This window comes from Danio rerio, chromosome 2 (assembly GCF_052040795.2).
Source record: "Danio rerio strain M-AB ecotype USA chromosome 2, GRCz13ab, whole genome shotgun sequence".
Classification (NCBI taxonomy): domain Eukaryota; kingdom Metazoa; phylum Chordata; class Actinopteri; order Cypriniformes; family Danionidae; genus Danio; species Danio rerio.
This window is the reverse complement of record NC_141022.1, coordinates 23,633,697-23,647,590: the sequence shown is the minus strand read 5'-3', so window position 1 is coordinate 23,647,590 and position 13,894 is coordinate 23,633,697. Positions and strand designations below refer to the sequence as shown.

Sequence of the window (13,894 nt, the reverse complement as noted above, 5' to 3'; positions counted from 1 at the left end):
TTTCTTCTGAGGCTTGTTATAGATGTCATCAGTGTGAACACTTTAAAATGTATACTTGAAACTAACACTGTAAGTGTACTTATGGTGTAAGTGTTTGAAAGGGCTTTTCTGCACTGAAAAAAAGTGTTGCATGCAGAACTGTTGCAAACAATTTATTTGTGTTGAATTTAAACAAACAAATTAAGTTTAATAATGTTCAACTTAATTTGTTTGTTTAAATTCAACACAAATAAATTGTTAAGAACCACTTAACGTAAAAAAAATTGAGTAAATCTAAGGAATCATCTTTGAATAATTTTTTTCAGTGTGTATTGTTCTAGCACAGCACATTTTTTTGGCATTTGTTAGCATTTGATTACAAAATCATATGATTAGACTTGAGAAGTGCGAAGATCTCAGCTGAAATTCAGTGCTGTGGTTAAATGCAAAGTTCTCTGGAGCATAATGATTACGCGTGTTAATGTGGGGGCCGATGGAGGAGCTGTGTGAGTAAACTGACAGCCGTTGTGCTCATTGTAAACTAGTTTCAGTCTGCTGCTTCACCGAGCTCAGCTCATAGACAACATTCGATGTGACAAAGCTGCCCACGCTTACATTAAGATATGAGTCCTGTTCCTCTGCTTTCGTGCCCAATATGCCTGGATGTAAGAAAAATGCAGATTTATGCAGCCCTGAATGGGATGCTGCTTTCCATGATGTGATTCAGTTAGAGTTTTTTTGGATTTGTGTCCTTATAAATAGGCATTATAGTAATTATGAAGAAATTCATATTAATTAAAAAAATGCACATTACAACATTGTTAACCTAAATTGTTAAAATAATTGGCTAAGAATTGATTGATTGATTGATCAAAAATTATTTTTTAATTCAGAAAGGACTCAAACGACATAAGTAATGTTACAAATAGCTTATACACTAACCAGCCACTTTATTAGGTACAGTACACCTGTCCAACTGCTCGTTAATGCAAATTTCTAATCAGCTAGTCACATGGCAGCAAATCAATGCATTTAGGCATGTAGACATGGTCAAGACGATCTGCTGCAGTTTAAATTGTGCAAAAGAATGTGGAGGAAAGCTGATTTAAGTGACTTTGTACATGGCATGGTTGTTTGTACCAGACAGGCTGGTCTGAGTACTTCAGAAACTGCCGATGTCCTGGGATTTTCACACACAACCATGTCTAGGGTTTAAAGAGAATGGTCCGAAAAAGAGAAAATATTCAGCGAGTGGCAGTTTTGTGGGCGCAAATGCCTTGTTGAAGCCTTGAGGTCTCAGAAGAATGGATAGACTGATGGACAGAGCTGAGAGAAAGGCAACAGTAACTTAAATAACCACTCGTTACAACCGAGGTTTGCAGAAGAGCATCTCTGAATGCACAACACATTAAACCTTGAGGCGGATGGACTCCTCTCAGCTAAGAACAGGAAAATGAGTCTACAATTTGCACAGGCTTACCGAATTAGGACAATAAAAGATTGGAAAAACGTTGCCTGGCCTGATGAGTCTCGATTTCTGCTGCGACATTCAGATGGTAGGGTCAGAATTTGGCATCAACAACATGAAAGCATGCATCCATCCTGCTTTGTATCTACAGTTTCGGCTGGTGGTGGTAGTTTAATGGTTTGGGGGATATTTTTCTAATACACTTTGGACCTATTAGTACTTATTGAGTTTCGTGTCAACCCCACAGCCTACCTAAGTATTGTTGCTGACCATGTCCATCCCTTTATGATCTTAGTGTACTCAATATCTACTTCCAGCAGGATAACACGCCATGTCAGAAAGCGCGTCTGGGGTCCAACCCAGTACTAGTAATGTATACCTAATAAATTGGCCAGTGTGTGTGTGTGTGTGTTTCAAATAAATGTTGTTCTTTGAAACATTCTCTAATTAAATGTTAAACAAAAATATCAAGCTGCATAATGACAATCATAATAAATGCTTCCTAATCACTGAATCAACACATTCAAATGATTTCTGAAGAATCATGCAACACTGAAAACTGGCATAATCATATAAAATTAATTTATAAATGTTTTTAAAAAGATATTATAAACTGTAAAAATGTTTTACAGTTCTACTTTGATAGTTTAAATAAAGCCTTAACTGTGCAGTAGGTAATTGTCTTCAGAAACATGTTGAAGGATATGTTGAAGAATGCTGAAAATCAAATCATTTAGGAAAAACAAGTACTATGGAAGTCAATGGTTACAAGTTTCCAATATTATTCATATTTTCTGAAATATAGGGTGAGTAAATTATGACAGAAACATTACAAAACCCCAAACCCTTAAATATTGCCTTGTATTTTTTCAGGTGTGTATGCATTTGGCCTGTTTGCCACAGACATCTTTGTAAATGCCGGGCAGGTGGTGACAGGAAATCTTTCTCCATACTTCCTGACGGTGTGCAAACCCAACTACACAGCACTGGGGTGCCAACAGGTGGTGCGTTTCATCAACCAACAGGACGCTTGCACTGGCAACGAAGATGATATCTTACATGCTCGCAAATCCTTCCCATCCAAAGAGGCGGCCATCAGTGTTTATGCAGCTCTTTATGTTGCAGTGAGTAAATCTGACACACTGTATACACATACACTAGAAAGAGACAATTTAAATCAGACTGGTGCACCTAAACTGCAAAAACTACATAAAATAGAATGTATATGATCTACTTTACACATTATTTAGCTAATGTTTAAGGAGGGATCTGATAGTGATTAGATGCAAAGTGATAGAACATAACTTAACTCAGTCTGCGCTCCAAGATGCCACATGCAGTACAAGTGTACAGCCATACAGTGTTTGTTTCACTTGGAGGAGTAAGAAAAAAAATACAGGAAAAAAGGTCAGTCACAGACATTGTTGACAAGAAACATCACTAAACAGTCTGGAGCTACTTAGTTTTTTGCAATTCGACACAAAACAGTAATGCAAACTGCGCAGATGACTCGTGTCATCGAAAGCAGGCAACATCACAAACCTGTTTCATCTTTTAAAACAATACCCCACTGATGAAGATGCTAATAAAATTACAGACTCAAACAAGTGTTGGTAAACCAGCGCAACTACCCAGCAGAGTTTCATGTCATCATTTTCTAAAGCCATGCCTTATGAGGAAAAACCCCTGAAAAGAATTAATGACAGACATCTCAAACACATCTCAAGCTGCATTATTTAAGGGTATTTGTTAGGCATTGAAAGGCACTTTTGTTGTCAAGCTTATGTTTCCTTTTCAACATTAAGATATTTTCTTTGGAGTTTTTATTACATATTCTCCCTCATCGACGATAAAAGAGCCAGCCTTTATGAAGGACATAATCACAGAGGAGAAATACTCAAGACATAATCTTGCAAAATATTGTCACATTAAAAATGCAGCAAATATATGACAGACGTTTACAACAACAGTGGATCATTAATTAAATCTTTATTTTCCACAGGGCGAAGCATCATCCACCCGAAGTTGTTGAAGGCGGGCATAAGCTAAAAATACATACACATTATATATTTTTCTTTAAAAATGTATCTTTTTGCAACGAATTTCATTATGTATAATGAGTAACTTAATTCTAATGTACAAGAAGATCAAATAACATCTGGCGTGAAGCGCTTCAAATCAAGTCCGATATAGTATATGCTTTAGACATCAATCCATTAATCTATTTTCACAGTTTTATTTTCATTAACCAATCGCGTTTTGAGCAGCATAAGCTGGACAGTCTTTACAAGCTATTCGCAGAACTGACAGTTTACTTAGGTTACCTGCGAAGAATAAACTCGGTCTGAAGTATGAGAGAGCTTAGAAACCCATTGAGTGAATGGAGAGGCTCCCTGCATGTCTCTCCGTGATGCGTGATTTATAAAATGAGAATCTGCATAGGCCTATTTGTGCCAGTCTGTGAGGTGAAATTAAAACACCCTCGGATATAACCGAGATCTGCGCATAAAAGTTTTTTTTCATCGGCAATATGCAATGTTAAGTGGGTGACTGCTTAAGTAAGGTAAACTGCACACACTTGATGATGTAATGCATGGACGCGTCTCACAGCGCAAAGCTTAACTAAACCTTTTAGAGTTGGCCGATATTGACCAATTTGGCATCGTACGATGTTTAATGTGAAACATCGCGATGCATGATGGTATCGTTGTCGTAGTTGGGGATGGTGGTTGTTAATTATTAATTAATTCATAATGAATTAACTAATTGTAGTCTACCATTTTCACTACCTGACCCACACAGTCTTTGTTTTACCTATAACTAAACCATAAATAAATAAAGTTACACACAAATTATCACCTGTCAATCACTTTTTTTCCACGGGACTCTTGCATGAATAGGCACAGTGATCTGTGTTGTTATAATGGCTTTTTCCCACAGCTGGTAGAGGAGACGAGAGTTCGGTTGGAGTTCAATGTAGTTTGTATTGTTGATGATAACTTTTTTTTATTTTATTATTATTATGAGAAAATAATAACAAAAAAAGATGCTAGGGCTCAACAATTTTGGTCGCATATGAGCCCGAAATTTTATTTATGCAACCTAAAATATATATTTAAAAGCATTTGTGATAGTGCATCAATTTTTACTGTTTTCACGGCAAAATCCTCACCGCGTGCGCGGATTTAGGAGATATTCATGCAGGATGCATCTTTGCACCTAAAAACGGCAATCAGTAACAGATTAAAACAGTTGCTATGTGAACTTTCTGAAATAAAAAAAGCCCACAATGCTTGCCCCGCCTTTGTGCTCTTCATATTGGCCCACTGCTCTAGAACTGAACATGAATGGATTGGTTAACATCAGCTGTCAATCACTCAGTCAATGCCTTCTGCCTTCAGATGACAGGAGCTACAACAGCTAAAATGTGAAGCGCTGAAGATGAGAGAATGAAAATAACACTCACAGATTTTGTTTTAGAAACCACCTACAGTTACTAATAATGGCACATCTTATTAGTAATCATGTGCTAAATGTTAATCCACCATTTACTCTTTTCCAAGAGTGGATAAAAGACTTCCAGTGACTTCAAGTCCGCTATGAAAATAACTAAAGCCATTCACTGTAAAGTCTGTGGGACCGGGTTTGTGGGTAACAACATGAATTTTGCACATTTTAAGCGCGAGAGGTGCTGTATAATCCTTCATTTAATCCTCACGATGCTGTTAGCCATGCTAGCTATATGTAAAATTTAACACAGCTCATGAAAAGACCGTTATTGCCATTAAGATGACATGCAAATTCATTCATTCATTTTCTTGTCGGCTTAGTCCCTTTATTAATCTGGGGTTGCCACAACGGAATGAACCGCCAACTTATCCAGCATAAAGTATATTTTACGCAGCGGATGCCCTTTCAGCCGCAATCCATCTCTGAGCAACATCCACACACACTTATTCACACTCATTCTCATATTCTACGTACAATTTAGCCAACCGAATTCACCTGTACAGCACCTCTTTGGACTGTGGGGGAAACCGGAGCACCCGGAGGAAACCCCCGCTAACGCAGGGAGAACATGCAAACACCACACAGAAACGCCAACTGACCCAGCAGAGGCTCGAACCAGCAACCTTCTTGCTGTGAGGAGACAGCACTACCTACTGCGCCACTGCGTTACCCCGACATGCAAAAAATAAGTTATATATAAATATAAATGTGAGGCGGGGAAATAGATCATCGTGAAGTTTATTGGCCATTGATGATGAACGATGCCATCGTCTATCGGCCCAACCCTAAAACCTTTAAATGTCCATGTTTGATCAGTCATTGGTAAGGTCTATTGATTAAAGGGTTATTGACACTCAATCAATCACCAAGTAATCGTTAGCATCCATACATAACATAGCCTATACATTAAAGGATATTTCACCCTAAATACACCATACTCACCATTAACAGGACAGTACATGCAAAACTGAAAATTCTGTGACCAATAACTCATCTTTTACTTGTTCCAAACCTGTTTTATTTTACTTATTTATTTTTGATGTTGATATCCAATAACTTGTATGTAATGTATTTGGTTGTTAAAAACTTGAACAGTAAATGCTGAATTAAGATTGTTCTTTTGTTTGATATTTTATTATTTATATTGTCAGACAGCTAAAGCATTTGACAAAATGTCTTCAATCAGCTGCAAAAAGTGATCGGCTTACTGAAAATCCTATAAATTTAGTTGATATAAAGATTTGACATTTATCGTGATATTTATCCATATCGACTGATATGAAAAAAATGATTGTGATCATTTTATTTGCCATCTCCCAGCCCTAATTTACAGTATGAATCACTACTAAAATTGTGTGTTTATCCCTAACATTGTAATGTAATGTAATGTGTATTTTATATAGTGCATTTATTGTGTATGGCCATACCCCGTATTACACCATTACAATATACATACACCATTGTATAATCGTTACTTATGTTGGTCACTATAAAAGGAGCTGCTGGCTCAGTGTTCTTTTATTTCTGTATTGTTCTGTTTTATTAACTATTTCCATCAACACCTTTTATGGGATTTCTCACAATAATCTGACTTGTTTATTAAAGTGTTTGTGTTTGTAACATGCTCAGACGAGTTTACATCCTTTTAAAACTAAACTGTAGTTTACACAGTAGAATTCTAAGAATTCAAACTGACATTGTAAAGATACATATGTTGTAAATTAGTTTTTAGATTTACATTGTTTAGCATGTTGTATTTTTAATGTGAAGATTAAGTGATTTACCCAAAACAGGATATTGTTCTAACACCCCATCAGCTTCTGACAAGAGAGAAGCTTTTTATTCATACTTAAGTATTGATCCAGACATGAATTGGGTTTTCTAAGTGGCACCATTTTTCATCAGCATAAAAAGCCATTTTCCATTTATTCTTGAAGTCCAAAAAGCTACAAGGCTCATCTCAGCCACACAGCACTCATTTTGGCCACAGAAAATTGATTTTCATTTTCCATCAGCTCTCCCAAGGTCTTTAAGTTGCCTTGCCTCGCTTTCTGATTTTCGATCATGTTAACATCTGGAGTGACCTGTTAGATTTAATGCGGTCTCAGGGTTTTGTAGAAATGTATCTGCATCACAGTCAGATCCATTAGACGCTCAGTAGTGTCACAAGTATGTGTAAAGTACATGGCACACTTCACATTTTTCGGCAAAGCCAGAAATGTCTTTAGAGCAACAGCAGGAAATAAAAAATAAAAAGGAACGATGCATGAACATATATCACCTAGCAACATTGAAACCTAATCATGCCAATCAGATTAATTACTCTGCATGACACCAATCATTAAATAAATCAGAAATGATTTACATTATAAATAGGCACATTTAATGCAGCTTCAAGGCAGATGGTAAGAAGTCTAAATTGCCCTTCTAGGAGATTATTTAATGATTCTTTGACACTAATAAAATGAATAACTTCCCTGTAGACTGGGAACAAACTTTCATCTGTCTTTTCTAAATGGCATGGTGTCATAGTTGGATGAGAGGAGAAAAATCGATAGATTTAGCCTGCCTGAGGGCTGCTTTGTTACTTTATTACCTCGTTTTGCTGGTGATGAAATCTTAAAATGCCACTTCACCTGAACATGAAAATTCTGCTACTATTTACATGCTCACTCTTGTTTTAGTTTCTTTTGCTTTGGTCTTTGTCCATTGTAAAACAACAATTCATTTACAGTCATATTGAACAACTTACATCAGTGCAAGTGGTCTTTTTGCCGTAAAAACTGTCGGTATTTAAAAAACAGGTACTGTAGATGTGAACACAGCTATGGACACAGCTTGTGCATCTGACCATAGTGAATACGCATTTGTAAAAGTTTTCAGGTCATTGTATGAGAGGGGAGTATTTAAATGAGTATTGACAGGTTTTTTCTTTGTTTAACAACTAAAAGAGTATGTCTTAAATGTTGTGCTTGAAATGACTGCAGTGTTGTGCAGTGGCACCACAGAGAACAGGGAGCACATGGTAGAAAGGTATGGTCAGGCTCAGATTAAGAATTCAGAGGGGCACAATTTCTTGTAGCCCCTCTACCTGGCTGCACCCCTATGGTTGAATTAAAAAATAAGATTTATATATTTTTCAATCAAATTAGTCTATAATGTTTGCCCGCATTCTTAAAATAAATTATATACAGTACATATATTTCTAGTTTACAAAGATTCAACTTATTTTAAAGCATTTAAAGAGCACTTAAAAAAAAACTATACTAATACAACTAGTGAAAATTAGTGGATTTTAATATACTTGTAGTTATACTTGTAATGAGAGTCTGTGACGGCCTCCCTATATTGTTTACCATGCTACTCTATATATTAGGTCTAAAATAGCATGTAAGTATGGCTTAGTTTCGAGAGGAGGACGTGGTGTCGCAATGGAATGGCCAAAAGTTCAGGTTCTAATTGAGCCAGTCGGCACTCTCTGCATGGAGTTTGCATGTTCTCCCCGTCTTCGTGTGGGTTTTCCCCGGGTACTCCGGCTTGTACCCACAGTCTAAAAACAAATTAAGGGAATTAAAAAAACAGTCACAAGCACTTAATGCATACATACTGAATCAGTCAGAACCACCATACTAGCCAAAGTATAGAACTGGGAGTTCTCGAGAAATACATGATCTCGTATCCCTCCTAATGCTCATTGACCAGGCTGGAAACATAGGCTCATCTATCTCCGAGCTTAGGGTTCTCTCCCGGGACAGCATGCCAAACCTGCTATCACTCACAGTCGAGCATTATCTAAGTGTGAACTCTTGAAACATACTGTAGTCAAGAGAGTAATACCAGCGATCCTTGTATGCTTTTAGCAAGTTTTGCTTGCTAACTATACAACTGAAAAAATTATAGATATTCAGTGTTTCCCCTACCATTATATACCCCGCCCTCCCAATGGCTTTCCCCGCCCCCCTTAAAGTCAAGTTATGTATATTTTATATACAGGGCCATATCACAACTTCTTTTAATAAACAAGCCAATATCTTATTTACACAAAGACATGATTTGTGTCTCTACACGTTTCTGCTCTCTGAATCGTGCACAGTGGAGTTTCACACAGATCCTCTCAGGTTTATGGGAATGAGAGTGTGCGCGCCACATCTGACAGGTCCGAAGACGCACGTGCGCACCCATATATATTAGGCCTATGCATAGCCTACTAGCAGCCATTCTCTTAGGTAAGCCACAAATGATGTGTGGGAGCGTAATGCGCTTGTGTCACACACAGGGCTGGAGCAGGCTGAACTGCCGCTCTAGTCAGAGGACGATCACGCCGCCCTCAACCCCAATGTGAAAACGAAAGTGACTGGTTATGAAAATGAAGTGAGGTGTCGCGGACCTCTTTTCTTGCTGCCCTATGCGCGGATATAACTGAGGACGCGCGGGTGCTGAGGGAGGGAGGTGTCGCGGACACCGCACTCTCTATTCTGCCGCCCTATGCGCGGATATAACTGAGGATGTGCGGTGTCGCGGACCTCTATTCTGTCGTCTATGCGCGGATATATCTGAGGACGCGGATGGTAAGGGAGATGTCGCTGACATAACTGAGGATGCGGGTGGTAAGGGAGGTATGGAGTTGCTGTGACATGAGCGGAGCGGTTGGGGCTTCCAGCTTCCCCAGGAACTTGAAGGATGAGACAGGCTCAACGACCATCCCATTGATGTGGATGGGATCATATGAGCCTGTTCGTCCCTTCCTGAAGTCCACAATGAGCTCCTTGGTCTTGTTGGTGTTAAGGAGCAGATTATTGTCAGTGCACCAAGTGACCAGATGCTCAATCTCCTCCCTGTAGGCAGTCTCATCATTGTTGCTGATTAGACCAATCACTGTGGAGTCATCTGCAAATTTGATGATGGTGTTGGATCTGTTCACAGGCCTACAGTCGATGGTAAAAAGGGAGTTGAGTAAGGGGCTCAGCACACAGCCCTGCGGTACACTAGTGTTGAGTGCGACGGTGGGGAGCAGATGTGGCCTGATCAAACATTCTGAGGTCTGTTATTCAGAAAGTCCATAACCCAGTTGCATAGTGATGTGTGGATATCCAGGTCTCTAAGTTTGATCATTAACGTGGAGGGTATGACAGTGTTGAATGCTGAGCTGAACTCAACAAACAGCATTCGTGCATAAGTTATTTTATTGTCCTGGTGTGTGAGTACAGAGTGCAGTGCTATGGAGACTGCATCTTCTGTGCTCCTGTAGCCACGGTAGGCAAATTGATGTTGGTTTTGTGTGGATGGCAGAGAGTCTTTTAGATGTGCCAGGACCAACCGCTCAAAGCACTTTATAATGATGGGTGTGGGTGCTACAGGGCGGTAGTCATTCAGGCATGTTGGGCTGGAGTGTTTCGGCACTGGCACAATAGAGGTGGTTTTAAAGCATGTTGGCACAGCTGCTAGGTTAAGCGACAGGTTGAAAATACCCCAGCGAGCTGTTCACCACAAGCTTTGAGAAAGCCTCCAGGAATACCGTCTGGTCCAGCAGCCTTAGGCACTTTGATTCGACTCAATGCGGTGTAGAGGGGGTGAGTGTGATAGGTGAGTGGTCAGTTGAGGAAGTGATCCTGGTTTAGGGTTCTTTATTGTCTCTTTCAAAGCAGGCATAAAAGTCATTTAGCTCAATCAGGAAGGAGACGTTTGTGGCTGTGTGTGGACTGGCTGGGTTTGTAGTTGCTGATAGCCTGGATGCCCTGCCACATGCGCCGGGGATCAAAGTTGGAAAAGTGCTCCTCTAGCTTTAGCTTGTAACAGTGCTTGGCCTTTTTGATGTCCCCCTTCAGATTAGCCCTGGAAGTGCTGTAGGCCTGTGTATCCCCTGATCTGAAGGCAGTGTTGCGTGCCTTCAGTAGGAGGCGTACCTCCTTGTTCATATATGGCTTCTAATTCGGATATGTAGTGATATGTTTTTGGGTTGTAACACTGTCTATGGTGGTGTTGATGTATTCCAGAACAGAGGAAGTGTAACTGTCTTAGCATTACATTTCTTCAGTTAAATGAATGGAGTAGAAGAGATATCGCAACTGCAAATCTCCCTCTCTTTGTCATTGAGTGATCTGCTGTCAATAGTTGTAGATGAGCAAAATATTTGAATGGTGCTGCATGTATTTGTGTCTGCATCTATCTGCATGTATCTGACAGTATTTGACAATATTGCAACTTCACTAAAAGCTGGCTGGAATTATTAGATAAAAAAAACGTTATTTTTTTGACATGATTATCAAATCAAATCACTTTTATCATCACATCATCAGCAGCACGTGTGCTGTGATAAGTGAAAAGCTTAGGTGCTGGCTCCAGACAGTCCAACATACAGACAGTAAAAATTACAATGACATACAACAGCATACTCCTAAAAAAAAAAACAGGACAATGTAAAATTGGCAATGTTGACAGTGATATGTAAAATTAATAGGTGTCCACATAGTTGTAGGCAGTATTGTTTTAAGTATGGGTTGGTTAAAGTGCAGTGCATGCTACATATTGATGGTGTGCAGTGAGGGTGTGAGTGTGGGGTGTGTTAAGTGTTTATCAGCCTGATCGTCTGAGGGAAGAAGCTTTCCTTCCATCAACTGGTGCGTGACCGGATGCTGCGGAACCGTCTGCCTGAGGGTAGCAGTGAGAAAAGTCTATGGCTTGGTTGGCTGGAGTCGTTGATGATTCTCTTGGCTTTTCTCATGTACCGCCTGGTGTAGATGTCCTGGAGGGAGGGAAGCTCATCTCCTACTACGCGTCCAGCGGTTCGAACAATCCTATGTAGGCCTTTGCGATTGCTGCTGGTGCTGTTTCCATACCAGGTGGTGATACAGCCAGACTGGATGCTCTCCACAGTGCAAGTGTAGAACGAGCGGAGGATGCGGGGGCTCATTCCAAACCTCCTGAGACGCCTGAGGAAGAAGAGGCGTTGCTGTGCCTTCCTCAGCACTGCGTCTGTGTGAACAGTCCATGTCAAATCCTCAGCGATATGGACTCTAAGAAACTTGAAAGTACTGACTCTCTCCACTGGCATCTCGTTGATGGTGATTGGGGTGTGTTCTCTCTTCTCTCTCATGAAATCCACCAACCCGCTCCTTGGTTTCGCTGATGTTGAGTGAGAGGTGGTTTTCCTCACACCACTGCGTCAAAGTGTGCACCTCCTCTCTGTAGGCCGTCTCATCATTATCTGTGATTAGGCCCACCATCGTTGTGTCATCAGCAAATTTAACGATGACATTGGAGCTGTGTTTGGCTGTACAGTCATGTGTGTACAGGGAGTACAGCAGTGGGCTGAGAACACAGCCCTGTGGAGCACTAGTGTTGAGGATCAGTGTGGATGAGTTAATGTTGTTCATTCTGACCACCTGGCGTCTGCTTGACAGGAAGTCCAGGATCCAGTTGCACAGAGAGCTGTGTAGACCCAGAGCCTGGAGCTTCACCACCAGCTTGGCAGTGACTATGGTGTTGAATGCTGAGCTGTAGTCCACAAACAGCACAAACTACATTCTCACATACGTGTTTTTGAATATTTTATGATATAAATTCTTGTAACACACTCATTGCTATAAACAGTAGTTTATAGGCCTATTTAAAAAAAAAAAAACGCTAAATTAAAAACGGCTAAATTTCGCGTCCTAAAATCCATAATCATAACTCCTGTATAGCAGTTCCACAACATTCTGACACTCGATGACACTCTGTCAGTAATGTCTATTGGCTGGGAATGACCTTTTTACAGTGTCTACTATAATGTTAATTTAGTTTTTTGTGTGTTTATGTAAATGAATGTGTTAATGCGCAGTAGTTATGATCTTATTGCCACATTAGATCATTGTGATAACATAATATATGCCTTTAGTGATGTTCTGAAGATAAATAACAAAAAAGCACAACTGAAATAACTACAGCAGTTATGATAGTCTGATCTCATATGAAGCAAGAGATCATGATGACATATGATGACGCTTGCAGGTGCTGTATTGCTGTCCCAATTCTTTGGGGCAAATTTTAAAGTCCTTCCCCTTCGTACTCGGTTTTAAGGGCCAAGGGGAAGGGGTAGGGGTACAAAAATAGAATTGGTATCAGGCCTTAACGTGCGCTTTTATGATTTCAAGAGGCGGGGCTTTTGAGGGCAGGAGGGATTGTGCTTTTTAAAGCTATTATGCTAATGGTTAGCAATCTGGCTGATCACCTACTGCACCTTTAAACAACAACAAAAAGATCTGAAAAATTAGATTCACTTACAGAAGAGTATACTTAGAGAGAAAACAAGGATAAACAGTTTCTTCACAGGTAAGCTAAATCAAAATTTTAATGTTAGATCTTTACTGTCATGCCCCATAAAAAAAAGTAAACTATTCTAAAATATATTTATTTAGAGTAATCTTAAGAATATGTATCTCACAATATTTTATTTATTTTTGTAATTCCCCTAGATGACAACAGAAGTACAGAATTACATACCTTACCTTAAAGAGCTCTAAAGTAATCAATAGCGTAAGTGAGTGAAGCAAACCTTCACCTATACTCTAAATTGGTTCTCTGCTTTTAACCCCTCAAAGTAAATAATGATAGAATTACTCATTTAAAACTTAATCTTTATAAGAAATGCAATTATACTATTTAAGTCAACAACAATAAAAGAAAGGGTCTTTCTTTCTTTCATTTTTTAATTTTCTGATTTATTCATGATGACATTTACTGATCTGAGAGTAGCACAATAACCAATAGCAAACCACAGCCATATAATGAAACTATAATGGACAAAACCAAATTCCAAAAAGGAGTTTCACATCAATAAATGCCACAACAGAAAAATTCATTCTTGCTGACCTTAAATATTTAGTCTTAAATCTCACCCTAAATCTTTAACAAATTTAAATATCTATTATTCACACATGCATTATTCACATTTTGTGA

At 39.2% G+C, this 13,894-nt stretch overlaps 1 protein-coding gene across 1 annotated transcript in view; it reads left to right on the top strand.

Annotated features, from left to right (window-relative positions):
* The window catches only part of plppr5a (phospholipid phosphatase related 5a), a 59,386-nt gene that overhangs the window by 23,275 nt on the left and 22,217 nt on the right, over nt 1-13,894 (top strand). Inside the window, exon 3 of the mRNA NM_001128369.1 lies at nt 2,321-2,571. Within this exon, the coding sequence (NP_001121841.1) occupies nt 2,321-2,571 (251 nt within the window). The remainder of the gene's footprint in view (nt 1-2,320; nt 2,572-13,894) is intronic.